Here is an 18,187-nt window from a genome sequence, read left to right as displayed (position 1 = left end):
AGGGTGGTAGACTATTACCTGAATGCCACACAACTATTAACTATTTTGCTAGAAATACCTACAGTGCAACCCTGAACATTTCTACTGAGACACAAGCTCCATTGAGTTCAGTGAGATTTTCTACCAGGCAGGTTTGCATGGGATCAGAGCCTGCTGCATGTGAAATCTCTTGCCACACTATACCAGGGTTCGCCCTAAGGATGAAGTCCTATAGGCGTAGCATGTTGATCAACACCATGATGTTATCTTTCCAATGCATAATTAAAAACAACAACCCAATTTTCAGTAAACTAATTTTTTCCATTGTCTTCCTCCATAAATGCTTCCAAACAGGGCAGAATTCAATGTCAAGCCATGACAAACGTTATACTGTATCTGTGCAAGCATTTTGACTTGGCTAATGGGACTGCCCCCCCCTTGCACTGTTCTGGGGGCTCTGCCAGCCCTCCCTTAGGACCAACTGGGGGAGCATGGGGGTGTGGGGAGAGGAAGAGGAAGAGGAAAGCCCCATGACACAAGTGGAAGCACTTGCACATGGCTTCCACTTATGGGGCCCATTAGGTGAATCCCATCCAAAGTTCCATACAACATAATACAAAAATAAGAATCAATATAAAACTTTTTTTATAAAAAAAACCCTATAAACACATCCCATCCAATATAAGAGGCCAACATATCTAAAACTCTCCAAATTCATCTTATTATTTACTACAGGTCTACTCAAAAGTAAATCTCACTGAATACAATGGAGCTTACTTCCAGTTAACTGTGTAGAGGACTGCACTCAAATTCTGTTCACACACTTGCCATATTCCTTGAAACCTCTCTGAGCTAGTTCCCCCGCCCCACCGTAAGATTTTATTAAAGCTTTAATGAAAGCTAAACCTCTCTGAGTGAGTTGAAACATTTGCTTTCTTCCAGTTTGCAGCTCTGCACAAATGTACCGTTGTCAGCAAAAGCTCGATATTCAGTACATTTTATTGTATTTTATTTTATTGCTATGGCTAGTGGCTGATGCAAATAAAAATTCTTCTGCTTTTGCTTGATAGAACTTTAAAAAATGATTATATTGCATTTGTGAGGTGCTTCTGGCTGAATGGAAGATATTGACAGCACAATCTTAGGCATTTTTGCTCAAAAGGAAGCCCAGCTGTGTTCAGTGGGGCTTCTAGATCCCCTTGTGAAACTCAGTTTGAAACTCAAACTGGGACCTCATAGCATAACCAAACAAACAAACAAACAAACAGCAAGGGTTAATCAGCCTGTAGTGTAATTTGAAGTACAGCTGACACAAAATGCAAAGGTCTGGAAGAGATTTTGCCAATCTGTTGATCTGACATTTTAAAAAGAGGGGGCTATGTTATTTCCCCCAACCCCTTGACTAACTCAACAGAAGCAGAACAGAAAGAGCAGAACACATTACCACTTTTGTTAGGGGCCGATCTTCCTACAGTGAAGGTTGTCATTTTGTTCAGAGGTGTTTTCTTTACGGTGCACTGAAAGAAAGTAAAAATATGAGAGATTAAGTATGGGGTGGCGGGAGGGTGGGAGGAGACCCAATCTGGCAAAAGACATAAATGGCAGGCTAAAATACTGAGACCACAACTCTTCCTCAGCCCCACTTTCCAGATGCCAGCTTTCATATAACTGAACATAAGAAGAATCCTGATGGGTCAGACTATTTAGCCAAGTATCCTGTTCCCCACAATGGCCAATCGGCCAATAGCCCTTTCCTGTTGTTGCTCCAAGCAGCTGGTATTCAGTGGGATATTGTCTCTGATTCAAACCTGGAGTTACACATAGACCTTTTGACTAGCCACAACCCAATACATCTCAAGCAAGGACCCAAGTCCTCACTTAAGCTGTCAGTTCACACAGGCCTCAAATACAAGAATATGAATGGGCTCTCTGCTTCTCTGAGATGTGGAAGAATAGGAGAGACTCCTTTTCACCAACATACAGAGCAGTCAGCTGCTGTAAGAGAGGTTTCGATATTGGCTTGCTGACATTTCTTCTTCAGGCAGGAGGCAGGAACAGCTGTCCACCCTCCTCAGCAGCTTCTGTTGTCTTTTAAAGCTGGTATTCCTTATTTGCTCTGCTTTACATTAGTCAGCAGAGACCCTCTGCTGTCTGATTCCTGACCACACAACTAAACAAGCACTCAGGAGCTTCTATGCCTTATGCACGACCACCGCTAACTAAAAGTCTGGTGGCAATTTTTAGAAAGGGAAAGAAGGGAACGAGCGAAAGTATCAAATTAAATAAATAATGGTTGGCTTCAGCTTCTCTCCAACTGACTGGGTACATGTAAGTTTTGGTGCTAATGACAAAACCAAACCAGTTTTTTAGATACTATAAATGACTGTGCCATAGAACAAGGACAAAAACAGGAGAAGAGAGAATATATTCATCGTAACCGTTCACGTAATCGTGCTTGGATATAGTGACTGCAACATTATTAAATTTAAAATCAAGTGCTACTTTCCACTTGGGCAGATGAGGCTCATCAACCTGGGAAGGTAGTGTTAAGTTGTGGGTGAACATATCAGACGACACAGCGATTCTTCAAACAGCTCTTGTTTATTCACTGGCCAGAACAGAACTGGGGTGAAGGGTTCAGCCAGCCTGCTTATATAGCGTTCAACTACAAAGCAACAGTAACAACTTTCTGTAACTATCCAATCACTGAATGTCACTTTCAATTCCTTATTTGCATATGTGGACTTGAATGAAAACTATCTACTGTATCCCCCTGCTGTCCCAGGGTGAGAACTTCAGTACACAACAGGTAGCCCACCTAGGAGAAGGCAAACTCTGATCCTAAACCTCTACAGTGGTACCTTGGTTTATGAACTTAATCCGTTCCGGAAGTCCGTTCTTAAACCAAAGCGTTTAAACCAAGGTGTGCTTTCCCATAGCAGCGGGGGGACTCGATTTACAAATGGAACACACTCAATAGGAAGCGGAACATGTTCTGCTTCAAAGACAAAGTTCACAAACCAAAGCACCTACTTCTGGGTTTGCAGCGTTCTTAATCCAAGTTGTTCATAAACTAAGCTGTTCTCAAACCAAGGTACCACTGTACTGCCTTGCAGGACATATTCGGTAGAAGAAACACCTAAGGGGCAAACCCTACACAAATCTGGAGTGGAGTCCCTAAGACGTTGGATAATGCCAAGTCCTCCACAGGAAACAAAGCAAATGCCAGTACACTGATCAAAAGCTGCTGCACAACACCATGTTTTATGTTCAATTCCTAGGGTGCTCTGCAGCAAGATAAAGGGGCACGAGAGATAGACTCTTCCACCAGTTCCAGCCAAGTGATTCTAGTTGATTCTTTTTTTCAAAACGAAGGATAAAGTTTAAATTGTTTGCTATCACGAGTATTCGGGGCGTGGGTGGCGCTGTGGGTTAAACCACAGAACCTAGGACTTGCTGATCAGAAGGTCAGCGGTTTGAATCCCCACGACGGAGTAAGCTCTCGTTGCTCGGTCCCTGCTCCTGCCAACCTAGCAGTTCAAAAGCACGACAAAGTGCAAGTAGATAAATAGGTACTGCTCCGGCGGGAAGGTAAACGGTGTTTCCGTGCGCTGCTCTAGTTCGCCAGAAGCAGCTTAGTCATGCTGGCCCCATGACCCAGAAGCTGTACGCCGGCTCCCTCAGCTAATAAAGCGAGATGAGCGCCACAACCCGAGAGTCGGCCACAACTGAACCTAATGGTCAGGGGTCCCTTTACCTTTGCCTTCTATCACGAGTATTGTAACAACAGAGGCATTGAACAACAGGCCTGAACTATTGTGACTCGTCAAGCTGACTGCAGATCATCAACCTATGGGAGAACAATACATCTTTTTTTTTTAATGCTTGCTGGAGAATGTGACACCAAGGCTATTTCTGAGCATCCAGCAGCGCACCCAGGTCAGTAGGTAGCAACTGGCTTGGTGGATCACAGATTGTTCAGGTCCTTTCATAAATGACTGAAAACAGTATCAGACTGAGGCCAAAAACCTTGGTCCTGCCACATCTATTAATTCACACCTGTCTGCATAAGCTTCAGAATTCTACTTGTTGATCATGAAAATGTTAGCAACACCCTTGCCCTTTCAATTTATGTCAAATTCATTGGCAAAGTGTAAAAGGCAGAACATATGACGGGAAGCTTTTCTTCTCACCCAACAACAACAAAAATGTTCAAGCCTTCTGTAAGAAATTGTTTTGAAATGCTCACTGGGCATTAAGCCAACACAGAGTATTTCCTAGTAACTACTCTTTTTATACTATCAGATAAGCTTTGTTGGGGACGGGGTGGGGATAGTTGATTTTTGCTTCGGGTTTATGTTGTTTCGGTAGCTACTGCCATTCCAAAGGAAGGCTATACCAAAGTGTGCTTGATTGATTTAAAAGCAACAAGAAAGGTGCTGAATGCTCATTGTGGCTGCTTTTTATTTTTTCCATGCTATCTGAATTAGAGGAATTTTGTTTTTATAAGCATTTGACCCTGGCAAAGCTTTCATTGCAAGACTCCACCTTCACAGACTGTTGACACTCTTTGGTATGCCAACATATGAATTAAAGGCTCCACGTTGCAAATTTTGATTTCATTTTGCATTTGCATTTCACTTTGGGTGTTTAGGAGTCTCTTCCAGATTTGTTAATGCCGACATGCCTGTGCTGTTGTTTAATATTTTTTTCCTGGGGAGCCAGTCCTTTAAAAATGATCAATCTGTGCTGCTTTTAAATGTTTGCAGTGTGGTATTGCTGTGGTACACTACCCTGATATTTTATGAAGTCTCATTATGTAAATACTTTTCTAAAGGAAGGAAGGAAGGAAGGAAGGAAGGAAGGAAGGAAGGAAGGAAGGAAGGACATTCTTGTCAACTTTATAAACCTCCCAAAGCTATATCAAGTGTGTGAAGAGGCAAACAAACAGCTCCCACAACCCCAAATTTCCTCCCAAGTTATGGCTTTGCTTGCTCTGGGACACAGTGCAAGCATTTTACTCACTTTTGCCCTGTTTTCAAACCTTTCTAGTATACAGGACATCTTAAATGATGCATTAGTTTTCTAGCCAGCATAGAAGGCATTTGGTATATAATTCCCATTGACTTGTTTGGGTGTTTTAAAACAAATGGGGGGGGGGTGAGGGAAGCAAAAATAATGACACCCCCCCTCCGATTGTTTTGATAATTTTAGTGACTAAAGTTGAAACACACAATAAAACCATTTCCTTCTTACTTGTTCTTATTTTAATTTTCCCAAAGGAGACCCAACTAATATTTTTTCAGCATGCAGCTTGAAAATGCTGTAGTTACAGCCCCTCGGGCCAATATTCCTCTGAGCTCTAGCTCACGGTGGGATGATCTGAGATGAAACAGTCTATATCTGCCAGATGTCTTGGGATGTTGAATTTGCATTGCAATTTAAAAAAAAATGCTTCTGGGAAAGCTGGGGGAACAGTACAAATTGTGACTGCAGCCTTGTGACCTGGACTTGTGACCTAAAAGGGCAATAAAGTAAATGGATGGAAGGTCTGGATTTCATATGCTTATTTGAATTTTTAGACACCTAGAAGCAACAAATGCTTCTTCAAACAATTGAAAAAGTAACTTGGAGCACATAATGGAGTGTAAAACAAAAAGGCTGAAATAGAAGGGGTTAAGCACCTCCCCTGCCCACCTACTTTCCCACCACTGGGGTCTCCTTTTTCACATGTACTATGTAATTTAAACATTTGGCTACAAGAAGTCAGAAAAGTAATTTGATCTGGTGGCAAAATCCATCCGTTCTTTATCACAGACCAAAAGAAACTGGCACAGATCTACCGTATTTTTCACTCTATAAGAAGCACCAGACCACAAGACACACCTAATTTTTGGAGGAGGAAAACAAGAAAAAAAATATTCTGAATCTCAGAAGCCAGAACAGCAAGAGGAATCGCTGCGCAGGGAAAGCAGCACTCTTGCTGTTCTGGCTTCTGGGATAGCTGCGCAGCCTGCATTCGCTCCATAAGACACACACACATTTCCCCTTACTTTTTAGGAGGGGAAAAGTGAGACCTATAAAGCAAAAAATATGGTATTTGATAATACTGCCAGTTGTCTGGCTAACTAAATATAGGCTTTGATTTCACTGCAATAGATCTTGATTTGTTTTATCCACATTTGATAACTGTTATTTATGAGGCTATGGTCTGCTGCTTAGACATCACATGGTTTAGCTCATTGCTCTCTGTAAGATTAAGCACCCAAATTCATTTATCCCTTTCTCTTCATCCCAAGCTGAGAGATCTTCTGCAGATGCACTGTCTGATTGATCTACCGCATGTATACCAGTGACCACCGATTATTTGGCCACTACTTCACTTGTTTGTCGTAAGCTGGTGAGTCATAGTTTCAGCATGCACCAGGGTACTCAGAATATGACAGCTCCGCGACAGACACCCTTTTATCCGGCTGACAAACAAACATGAACCCAAAATAGCAAACAATCTTGGGTGGACTCCCATCTCCAAGTCATCGTGATGTGAATAAGCTTACAATACCAGTCCTCAACGGCTGAAAAAATGATGAAGGGCAGCTGCATTTTTGTGTTGCTGTCATGGGGTGTGTATGTTTTAATCCACGCATGCTTACTTTTAGTTTTGATAACTCCATCCTGTTTGGGCAAGGGAGCATGTTAATTGGGCGTGGTGATTACTAAAGGAATGATGGCTTTGGGGGGAGGGAAATGAGCTGGCGTCAAAGAGGGATGCAAAAGGTATTTCATACGTGAGGAGCGCAAGTCTGGCTTCAAAATTGGTACGGATTCACAAGGAAAAGGCACTCAGGTGAAATAAGGACCCTGGCGAAGCTATGTTTACCATACAGATGCTGCTGGAAATGGCCTCTGTGTAATAACTAATCTGTAGTCTGGCAGGAAAATTTAATAAGGTGACCACTTAAGCATAGGGATGTGGGTGGCGCTGTGGGTTAAACCACAGAGCCTAGAACTTGCTGATCAGAAGGTTGGCGGTTCGAATCCCCGCGACGGGGTGAGCTCCTGTTGCTCGGTCCCCGCTCCTGCCAACCTAGCAGTTCGAAAGCACATCAAAGTGCAAGTAGATAAATAGTTACCGCTTCGAAGGGAAGGTAAATGGCATTTCCGTGCACTGCTCTGGTTCGCCAGAAGCGGCTTAGTTGCTGTACACCGGCTCCCCTGGCCAATAAAGCGAGATGAGCGCCGCAGCCCCAGAGTCGGCCACGACTGGACCTAATGGTCAGGGGTCCCTTTACCTTTACTTAAGCATAATAATAAAAAAGGAAAATGCATCACCTAAAAAAGGAGGGCAAATGAGGATTTGTATAACATTTGCGCATAAGAACTTAAGAAGCACCTCCTGGATCAGGCCAATGACCCATCTAGTCCAGTATCCTGATCTCAGTGACCGACCACATAAACATCAGACATGCTAGCTTGTACCTATTAGCAAACTTAGACCCAATTCCTGTAATTTTTAAAAGAAATATAGTCTTGTCGCATCCACAGCTCAGTGTTAGCTGCACCCACACGGTACATTTTAAGCACTTATACCAGTTTGCTGGTTATACCTTTTCCCCAAGAAACTGTAATCCTTTAAGGGTGCTGAGAGCCGCTAGGAGACCCCTTGCACAAAACCAGAAAACTTCAAAGGTGTGTGCTGAGAGTTCACAATTGCCTGAGACTGTGTATTATTTGTTTCACACTTCCGGGGTGGAGAATTTTTAGTAATTTATCTGAATGCATGCCCTGTTGGTCTTAATCAGCATAATATAATCAACAAATTAGAAGGTGGGAACAAACACAATAGGGAATTCCTATGCATATTAATGGGCAACATCAAAGTTGCTCTTCATATACAAATTCAAATGCATTCAGGGGTGGAGTACTCTGGTCTAATTTGAATGAGGGGAAATGATGGGATCAACAGCTAAATAATGCTCAAATGTGGAAAAGATATTTATACTGTATAAGTACTGTAGTTCCTAAGTAAGCTCAAGTGTGCCTCAGATTGTTTTTTTGCTGCTCCTACAACACACCCCTGGGGACGCAGGTGGCGCTGTGGGTTAAAGCCTCAGCGCCTAGGACTTGCCGATCGAAAGGTCGGCGGTTCGAATCCCTGCGGCGGGGTGCGCTTCCGCTGCTCGGTCCCAGCGCCTGCCAACCTAGCAGTTCGAAAGCACCTCCGGGTGCAAGTAGATAAATAGGGACCGCTTACCAGCGGGAAGGTAAACGGCGTTTCCGTGTGCGGCTCTGGCTCGCCAGAGCAGCGATGTCACGCTGGCCACGTGACCCGGAAGTGTCTCCGGACAGCGCTGGCCCCTGGCCTCTTAAGTGAGATGGGCGCACAACCCCAGAGTCTGTCAAGACTGGCCCGTACGGGCAGGGGTACCTTTACCTTTACCTTTTTACAACACACCCCTGTCCTTATGCCCTTGTTCCTGTGTGATTAGTCCTCGTATGGTTTAATTTTCCACCCATTCTCAGTTTTCACCATTAACTCTTCATATGTTAATCTCTTACCTTCCATGTTTAATTTTTTTTATTGTTATCACATCTAGTGGAGATAACCACCAGGGTGTGGATCTTTCTAATAAATTTCTATTCTTGTCCCATACCTCATACAAAGGACCTCTAAATATATGATTAGTGAAACCTTTATGTATTTTCGCCTTGTTATGCCATAGGTAGGCGTGCCAACAGTATCTGTTATTATACCCTTCAAGATCGAGTAAATCAGTGTTTTTCAGAATTATCCATTATTTTATCCAGCACAAGCAGGATGCCTCATAGTATAATTTCAGATTTGGCACTGAGAAACCTCCTCTCTCCTTCCTATCAGTTAATAATTTAAATTTAAATTTGATCCTTGATCTTTTCCCTTGCCAAATAAATCTTGATAAAGTTTTTTGCCAATCTTGAAACTGAGATGGTCCTTTAATCACTGGAATCGTTTGAAAGAGAAACAACATCCTCGGTAAAATATTCATTTTAATCGCAGCCATTCTTCCATGCCCTGTTGGTCTTACTCAGCATAATATAATCAACAAATTAGAAGGTGGGAACAAACACAATAGCGAATTCCTATGCGTATTAATGGACAACATCAAAGTTGTTCTTCATATACAAATTCAAATGCATTCGGGGTGGAGTACTCTGGTCTAATTTGAATGAGGGGAAATGGATCAACAGCTAAATAATGCTCAAATGTCGAGAAGATATCAATACCTTATAAGTACTGTAGTTCCTGTGTAAGCTCAAGTGTGCCTCAGATCGTTTTTTGCTGCTCCTACAAAACACACCTGTCCTTATGCCCTTGTTCCTGTGTGATTAGACTGAGCAAGGGCCCTACTCTGGCCCTTCACAGCTCCAGACAGGACTTCTCCTTTTAACCAACAAGGTTTTCACTACCTCAAGTTCCAGCTGCTGTCCATGATGGACCATATTGTACCAAGTTGATTTCCCAAAGTGTACCTCAGCTGTGTATGTGAACTAAATAACTAGGCTCCTGGGGAAGGAGAGGCAGGCGTGTGAACAGTTGCTAATGTTGGGTTGTAAACTTCGTGCTCCTTGTTCTTTATCGCAGGTCTACAAACAATCTCACCCTGGCTTAATTCTCCCATCTCTATTTTACCTATTATCCTGTGACTCGACAAGATTTAATTTCTCGCTGTGCCCCAGGCTCCAGAATCCACGCCTTAACAAATTAAGGATAGTTTCCTGTAGCACTGAGAAAAGAACTTTTGTTTCAAAATTGTGGTGGATGACAAAATCGCCACACACACAAAATAGGGGTTAACTGCAGGAGGCAACGTTAAAAAACAAGAGTAGACAATTAGAAACATTAGAGCTGCCTTTATTTTATCCCTGCTGAAACTTGTGGAGATTCTAAGTTCTCAGTATTAAAAAAAAACAACAACAACACATTGCTACTGTCCCACAATAAGTCAGCTCAGCCCAGATCTGTTGTGAGGAAAAAATACTGTCAAAATCCTTGGTCCCTTTGGTTCCCTCAGGCACAAGTCTCCTGCTTCTATCAGCTCTCAGCTCGTCCCTTCCGCTGACTGCTCCTCAGTGTCCCACCACCAGGCTCTGGGCTCTAAGGTGAAGTCTTCAGAGCCCTCCCTGGTGGGGGCTCTTGGGAGGCAGCCTTCCATCACTCTTCTTCATCAAGCCAGTCCCTGACATGCTTCACACGTGCCAGGAGAAAGAGAAGAGCCCAGTTACGGACCACCAGAGCTAGAACAAGCTTCGCAGTGATGCTCTAGGTGCTGCCTTCTGTGAGAAAGAGAACAAATGGCTTGTGGGTGAATGGTTGCACTTGGCTGCATGGCTGCATGTGTGTGGCATTTGTGTAAATGGATGAGAGAGGACAAGAGAATTGGTGGATGAATGGGAATAATGCTGGTGTCGAGTGTATGTGGATGGATGGATGGATGGGAGATGTTAGTGTGGAAGAAAGTGAATGAATGAATGAATGAATGTATTATTATTATTATTATTATTATTATTATTATTATTAAGAAGAAGAAGAAGTAGTAGTGGGGAGAGAGAAAGGGGTTGCACCCTCAAGGGAATTCATCCATTAACTTCAAAGATTACTCACCCCTGCTATAATGCCTACCCTCCAACATTTCTCCAATGAAAATAGGGACGTTCTATTCCATAATAATAATAATAATAATAATAATAATAATAATAATAATAATTTTATTATTTATATCCCGCCCATCTCACTAGGTTGCCACAGTCACTCTGGACGGCTCCCAACATATAACAAAATTTTAAAAATTAAACATTTTAAACTTCCTTATACAGGTCTGCCTTCAAATGGCTCAGGGGGTTAGATATCTTCATACCCTCCAACATTTCTCCAATGAAAATAGGGATGTCCTAAGGAAAAGCATGACATTCTGGGATCAAATCAGAAACTGGTACATTTTCTGTAAATTTGGGACTGTCCCTTGAAAGCAGGGATACTTGGAGGGTTGCTAATGCAGTTTTTAGGATAGAACGCTGGAAGTAAAATTAAGTTTTTAAAGTATACAGAATGTCAAAGCTTTTGTAAAACAGATTTAAAACAGGTGAAAGTCACTGGCAGCAGGATCCCTTTATATAGAGGAAATCATAATAATAGCCATTCTAACTACTGGTGCTTTAAGAAGGGCATCTTCACACTTTCAACTGCTGAGGCAATCATATAAGCCATGTCAATGCTTCATGCAGCAAACAATATGTAATACACTGATGTATGCACATCTTTAGATAACCAGCAATAAAGATCTGGTCAAAAGCAACTAGGCAGTGGCACCAAGTCTATGGGGAGCACTTAAATCGGGTTTATCCATTACTGTAAATGTGTGCAGCTTGCAATGCAGCAGATAGAAGAATCAACCACAGAAAGGTTTACACCACTTCAGGAGCTTGTTTGCCAGCAACCGTGTTCTGTAGTAGCTTAATGAGCATAGTATGGGAGCCGAAACACTGTTTATGCAGAACAGTTAAGTAGAGGGAACAGAAACAAAATCTTCTCAACAAAAAGCTTCTCAGCGTAACCATAAATACAATTAGGGTCTCCTTTGCATTGGTGTGTTAAAAGCTGAATTCAGCTCATCATGGTGGTGGGCAAATAGTCATGAAACTAAATAACCATCTGCTGTATCTCTGGACTTCCTTCCTCAAGCAGACTGTTGTACTGGATAGTCTACAAAAGAAGCCTCCAACTCTATGGTTAAATGAATCTGGGCCACCTACAGTAATCAGAGGCAAGTGTAGTGACAGGTTGTAGTGATTCTGAGAACAGGTCTGCAGGGCACACAGTTAATTAGATTAGGCCAAAATGGCAGTTAACTACATGCATGTTTTAGAGACCAAACTGATCATCAGGCTTCAATCTCATCTCACAAGTTTCACAACCTAAATAGCATTTTTGCAGGCAGACATGTATTCTGTTTTGCACTTAAGGAATGACGTATTTAGTAAAATATGATCATCATTATCTCAGTCATGGGAGATTACAAATACAAAAGAGAAGGTTTAACGACCCAGTACAAAAGTGTAATGCTGAAATCACTTGTCTATTCATAGCAAAGCAAGCTTCTGGAACTGGTTTTACAGGATTTGGGTGGAGAAGATTCTGCCTTGAAAGAAATTAATCTTTAAAATTGTACATAGCCTGAAATCAGCTAGTTAAAGATGACAAAATTTTGATTTGTGTGAATTTGTTTTCCTTCAAACACTCCTGTGCTTCATATGTAAATTGTTTCTGCACGGTGGAACGTTTTGTACAACCTGAAACTTATTTCTTTGTTATTTTGAAGAAAACAAAGCAAAACACCTTCCTTCAAAGATCTGCTACATACTTGCAATAAAGCAGAACTTTTAATCCCTGCCATCCACCCAATTTATTTCATACTTTGTTTTTAAAGACACGTCTGATTTCTAATTCCCTTCCTATGAAAAGAATGTACTGGTACATTTCCACCACAATGCACATAAGATTAACATGCATAAAATGCTACTCCTTCCACCATCTTCCACGTGTAAAAATAGATAAAAAGATTAAGCCGTTTTCCTTCCAGGGTGAGTGCACACTAGAGTTATCATTTAAGCAAACAACTACAAATTAGAGAATCGTTTGAACAAGCAAGTTTTCAAAACTCTAAAGCGATTTTGACATCCCAGCTTTTGTGTAGCCTTTCAGAGGTTCCACCAGATTATACAGAGGTCTATGAAGCAGGAATGTGGTAGAAGAAGAATAAAACCAGTCCTCAAAACTGTGAAGTTGGCTGCTCTAAGTCCAAACTCAGTGGAAGAGTTTAGCCTGTAACAATTCCCAGTATATATTAAAATCCATGCTTACCTCTTCAAACCATGAATGAAAAGGTCCAGATCCTGGCACCCAGTGGTCTCTGTTACGCAGTTCAGTTTACAGAAGAGCAGGATTGTCCTCCATCTGAGAGTCTTAACAGCTTGGAGGCTTCTCTACCAGAGGCTGACTCATTCAGGGAGGAGAAAGGAGGTGCAGAAGAGGGAGTTCACCTTCCACAAATACCAGTTCAGTTAAAATCCACTGGCATATTTTTTGTACTCTAGTCTCTGCTAAATTCTCTCCTGCGATGCAGAGACAGATTGCAACAGACAGCAAAAAACACACAGGTTGCTAATGATAACAATACATTTTTGTTACAAGCTGCCTAATCCCATAAAAAACAAAAAGCCACTTGTCACTGTGCAATAGACCTATCACTTTAGCCAAGCATGTGAGGAATCTTTAGGGCTGAAACCTGAGAAATTTACAAACTGCAGTCCTAGGTCTATTGGCTGAAGAATTTGAGTCATTTTACTGAAGCCTTCTTAGAAGTTGGTGTTGTAGGAACTCCAGAAGAAAACTTGCTCTGCTCTGGAAAATCAGGTTTAGCTATTAAGCAATCTGAAGTACAACTAAATAAAAGGGCTACAATTGCTGTTTGTATGGAAACAGATACTTTTATTTATGCACTTACTCTCTAAGGATGTAATTCTAATTCATGAAGAAGGTGGACACCCCACAGAGGATGTGAGGCAGCCAACACATGATGTCAGATTATGCGCTATCATTCAGCATTAAACACCCATGCCAAGAGGTGAGCCAAAGAAATATATAGCAAAATAATGATTCTGGAGCCTGCTGTGAGGTGCGGTCATACCTCGGGTTTCAGGCGCTTCAGGTGGCGTTTTTTCGGGTTATGGACTGCCAAAACCCAGAAGTACCAGAACGGGTTACTTCCAGGTTTCAGCAATCCTGCATACGCAGAAGTGCTAAATCGCGCTTTGCGCATAAGTGTCGAATTGCCACCTGTGCATGCGCAGACGCGCCGCTGCGGGTTGCAAACATGCATCCCACACAGATCATTTTCACAAGCCGAGCGTCCTCTGTATTTAATGTTGCATATATCTCTTTTGATTGAAATAAATCCTCACAGTTAATTCCTGATTTTTTAATTGTTTTCCGTTAACCTAACATAAGTAAGGGGTTACAGTGAGGGTGGAAAGTATATGAACCCCTGCTAAATTTGCCCGTTTGCCCTCTGACAAAGAAATGACCAGTCCATAATTGTAATGGTAGGTTTATTGTAGCTGTGAGAGACAGAATAACAACAGGAAAAAACCCATTTACTTTTTTCTGCCATGACTGTTCTCAAAACAATTACTTCAGTTCAACCAACTTCAAGGTCAGAGCTACCAACTCTTATCTCTTTCCCTCTGGAGGGCTCGGTACTGGAAAATTTCACTTCCAAGCCCATCTGCTATGTCTCACTAACTCCCAAAATTTACAGAGTTTATACACAAAACAATTCAAAAACTATATATGCACAAGGTTAGAAATCTCTAACCCAGGAAAGAAGCAAGCAAAAAGGAAAAATAGAAAAAGAGGAAGGAATTTGGCTGTTAAATAGCTTTAGCATCTAACTCTTCTTCTGCATTGGAGACCTGTTCTGGCATCTACAAATAATAGTGGCTATTTCAGCTTTGGTAGCCTAAGTACCATATTTTTCGCTCTATAAGACGCACCGGACCACAAGATGCACCTAGTTTTTGGAGGAGGAAAACAAGGGGGGGAAAATCTGAATCTCAGAAGCCAGAACAACAAGAGGGATTGCTGTGCAGTGAAAGCAGCGGTCCCTCTTGCTGTTCTGGCTTCTGGGATTCAAAAAATACGGGAGCAAAAAATACGGTATATGTTGTAACTATGTTGTGGCATGAGGTGCTGCATATAGCAAAATGAATAAGAAATTATACGCGATCTACTGAAAATCAGTCTGAGATCTACCAGTGAGTAGATCCAATTCCAAGTCCAACCAGGGGGCAATGGATAAAGTGGACTTCAATATGATAAATATTTGTTTTTACCCATGAAACTCAAAGTTGGGCAAGCAACATTGGCAACATAACCTGCTTCACAAGGTGCTTATAAGCAGGTTTAATTGGGGAGGGGGATTACGTTATGCTGCCCTTTGGAGAAATGGCAGGATACAAAAATGATTGATACACACTCTCTGAGCCTATTCCTGGATTGGAGGCTGAAAGCTATTAATAGAACTGCAAATGCAAGAGTGAATTATATGAACCTAGAACGTGTATATCTTGTTCCCAAGGCTTTGTGCTTATCTTGAGGAGAAATACGCTCGTCTTTAAGTTTCAGGTACACAGCAACAGCATGAACTGAGCCACACCTTAATCCATACAAGAGAGAACACTGCAAGAGTGGTCACAGGTTGGCAAACACATACTTCAGATGCCAAGAGAGCCTTCAGTGACAGCGAAAAGGCTCCTGGCGATACATTTTATTCCCACAAGTCTCAGCAAAGTTCACATGCCGAAGGCAGAAGGAGAATTAATGAGATTGGCTGGAAATGCCATGAATACTCACGGCACCCTAAACATCAGCCTATTCACTGCAATTTTACAATGGCTCTTGTTTAAAACACTGTTGGACTTAGTAGGGGCTGAGATGGTAGGAGTCTTTGGGTCCATATAGGAATTAGGGTCTCTCTTCATGGGTACAGTAGCAAAGGTGGTGCCTAGGAACATTGACCTTACAGAATGCCACCACCTTTGCTTTCCAAAGAGTAAAAAGGACAAACCAGCTAGACATTTATGCATTTGCTGACATTTGGGTCTTCACTCAGAACACAAAGGTTAAATGAGTAAGTGTGACTATACTTCCCAAACATATGTTTATGTATTTTATAGTGCACAGTGTTGTCATGGACAATTAGTAACTGGGATTAATTAACAAGTACCACTGCACATTTTTTGCCAAAATGCATATAATGACAACCAGCATGTCTTCTGAAAGGAGGAGTTTACTTCAGGAGTGAATCAGGATTCCTAAGCTAAGTTGGCCCATATCCTTAGTTTGCATTGGTGCTTATCATCACGCAGGCAAACACAAGCACATCCCAGTAGAAAAGCATATATTACAAAACAAAACAAACAAAAATGTGCAGGCAACCAGTCTACATAAACAGTAGATCATGTGTTACAACTGTTTCCGCTCTACACCAGTTTAGACTGCAGATGGGGTAAGCCACATGAATTAATTGTTCACACCACACTAAAATTAAGGTCCTTTTCACTGAAGACCAGCATGCTGGACTGGAAATAGCATGATGTCTAACTGTTTATGGCCATGTAGATTTTTACATGGGATAGCATTCTATAATGCAATTCCTTATCTAAAATTTTGAAGTGGAACAGTCCAGGAACCATTTTACCAAGTGACATGATGTCTGCAAAAATATGCCTGTTAGGTTGATTTTAAGGTGGGGGGAGGCTATATTGCAATCAGTCAAAATCCATATTGTGTATATCTATATATGTACTTCAAATTAGCACTTTATTTATTGTTTTTTCTTCTGTCACAGGTAAACCAAAGTTCTATACATGTCTAATAGCAGCGCAATAAGTGCTACTGAGATCAACAAAACTTACTTCCAGGCTGAAGCCCACACTATCTGAAGTATTTTATTTCTACTGAATCTGTTTTTATCATGGCTATAGCTCTCCCTGGGATGATACTGCAGATACTACAGAGCCAGCCATTGATCTGCAACCTTCAACCAGCCTGTGTATTGGCTTAATTCCTTGAGGGAAGAGACTTGAAAGACCACTGATAGATTATCCAGAGCAGGGATAAGGAAGAAATTTAATTCAGTTTGTATTTAAAGGCAAATCTTATCAAGTCTACATTTTCCCAAACAGTATGAGAACCAAAAAGACCAACAATAGCTATACTTTGAAATGTGGCACTTATCTGAATTTTGTGATGCAGTTCTCCAAAATACACACATTAGGGGAAAGTGTGCATAAAATTAATATGTTAGGTCTAATTGTTCCAGGTCAATTAGCAACCCGGAAGGTTTTAGATGGGTAAGAGAATACCACCTCATCTCCACTGGCCTCTGCAGTATGGTTGGCCTCTCTGTAGTTCTCTCTTTGGTCAAGGAATAACCAAATTTAGGGTGGTGCAGGTGGTTTCCCTGCACAGGGCATGGAGCCAAGGGGATGTAAAATTGAGAAGATCCAACATGCAGAAGATCCATATGCGGGCACTAAATCTTGGCCTTGCACAGGGTGCCATATTGCAAAAGATTACCAAAGTCTGTCCCTGGTCAAACCTACTTGGTGGCAGCACACAGATTGCATTCCTGCTTGACTTTCTTCAGGTCACCAGTTCAAGGATGCTGGGCAAATGTCCTGGTATTGCCTTGAAATGGAGTAGAACCACATATACGTTCTCAATGGACTATAACCTGCCAACCTTCATAGAGCGCATGGGGAGTGAACAAGTCTGGGCAATCATCCCAGGTTGTTGTAGAGTTCTCCACACTCCATAGGCATCTTTCCATATATACGTTTATACATAAGCTACAGAGATGGGTCTAGGTCAAAGCCCTCTTCACAGGTTAGCCTCCATGCATAGGCGAGATATGGGGTGGGTGTCAGAGCACAGTGCCACATGGCCTAATGGTTCTGCCCATGCACCACTGTCCCTGCCCAATAAATCCCACAGGTTGTTCCAAATGTCTGAAAAGAAAGCCCACACACGTTCAGCTGAACACAAGAGGCTTCCATGCAAACAGGCACATTGCACAATAAGGGTTCCAGCTCCAACACTGTGCATTCAGTCTCCCTGCAGAACCTCACTTGCAAAGAGAGCTCTTGTCTCGGTCCAGCCTGAAAGTGATTCTGACCGTGTGAAAAGATATTTAACCTTCATTTTTTTAAAAAAGAAAACCCCAAAGTTCTTAATCTTAACTGGAAAGCGCTTAGATTGGAAGATGAGAAAAATCTCAGCCAGTGAACTGTAATGAAACTTAAATAACATGACTGACTTGGGTGTGTATTTAAATTACTGACAACATGTTGCATGACAAATCACCAAGTTGGGTTTTACTTGATTTGCAACTTGCTTTCAGTGTGTGTGGTTCTCAGGGAGCGGCAAACACAGGGCAGGGTAAAACAGGTTCAATAACATTTCATCGTCAAGCTTGAAGCACAGCATTTAATTCATTCTCTTCTACTCCCAGCATACAAAATAAATGATGGATGCCAGTGAAATAGGCTGGGTCTTATCCACACTGGTGTTTTGTCTTGGAGTGAACCACCACTTTATACAGCACTACTA

The 18,187-nt window shown here is 41.8% G+C and overlaps 1 protein-coding gene and 1 long non-coding RNA gene across 7 annotated transcripts in view; both read right to left on the bottom strand.

Annotated features, from left to right (window-relative positions):
* Positions 1-13,432, bottom strand: part of SCEL (sciellin) — a 54,651-nt gene extending 41,219 nt beyond the window's left edge. For 2 of the 6 annotated variants that reach the window (XM_083737832.1, XM_083737834.1), the window contains exons 1-2: positions 12,878-13,253; positions 1,424-1,496 (exon numbers count right to left, since the gene is read on the bottom strand). In XM_083737832.1, coding sequence (XP_083593958.1) covers positions 1,424-1,466 — 43 coding nt within the window. In that variant the 5' untranslated portion in view covers positions 1,467-1,496; positions 12,878-13,253. Of the gene's footprint in view, positions 1-1,423; positions 1,497-12,877 lie in introns of all 6 variants that reach the window. The other 4 variants (XM_083737830.1, XM_083737831.1, XM_083737833.1 and 1 more) reach the window with 4 other exon arrangements.
* Positions 1-18,187, bottom strand: part of LOC310844127 — a 249,647-nt gene that overhangs the window by 203,572 nt on the left and 27,888 nt on the right. The gene's annotated exons all lie outside the window — the stretch shown is intronic.

Source organism: Podarcis gaigeae, assembly GCF_964106915.1.
Source record: "Podarcis gaigeae genome assembly, chromosome: 4".
Taxonomy (NCBI): Eukaryota; Metazoa; Chordata; class Lepidosauria; order Squamata; family Lacertidae; genus Podarcis; species Podarcis gaigeae.
The sequence above is the reverse complement of the archived record's forward strand: the minus strand, read 5'-3'. Positions and strand labels throughout refer to the sequence as shown.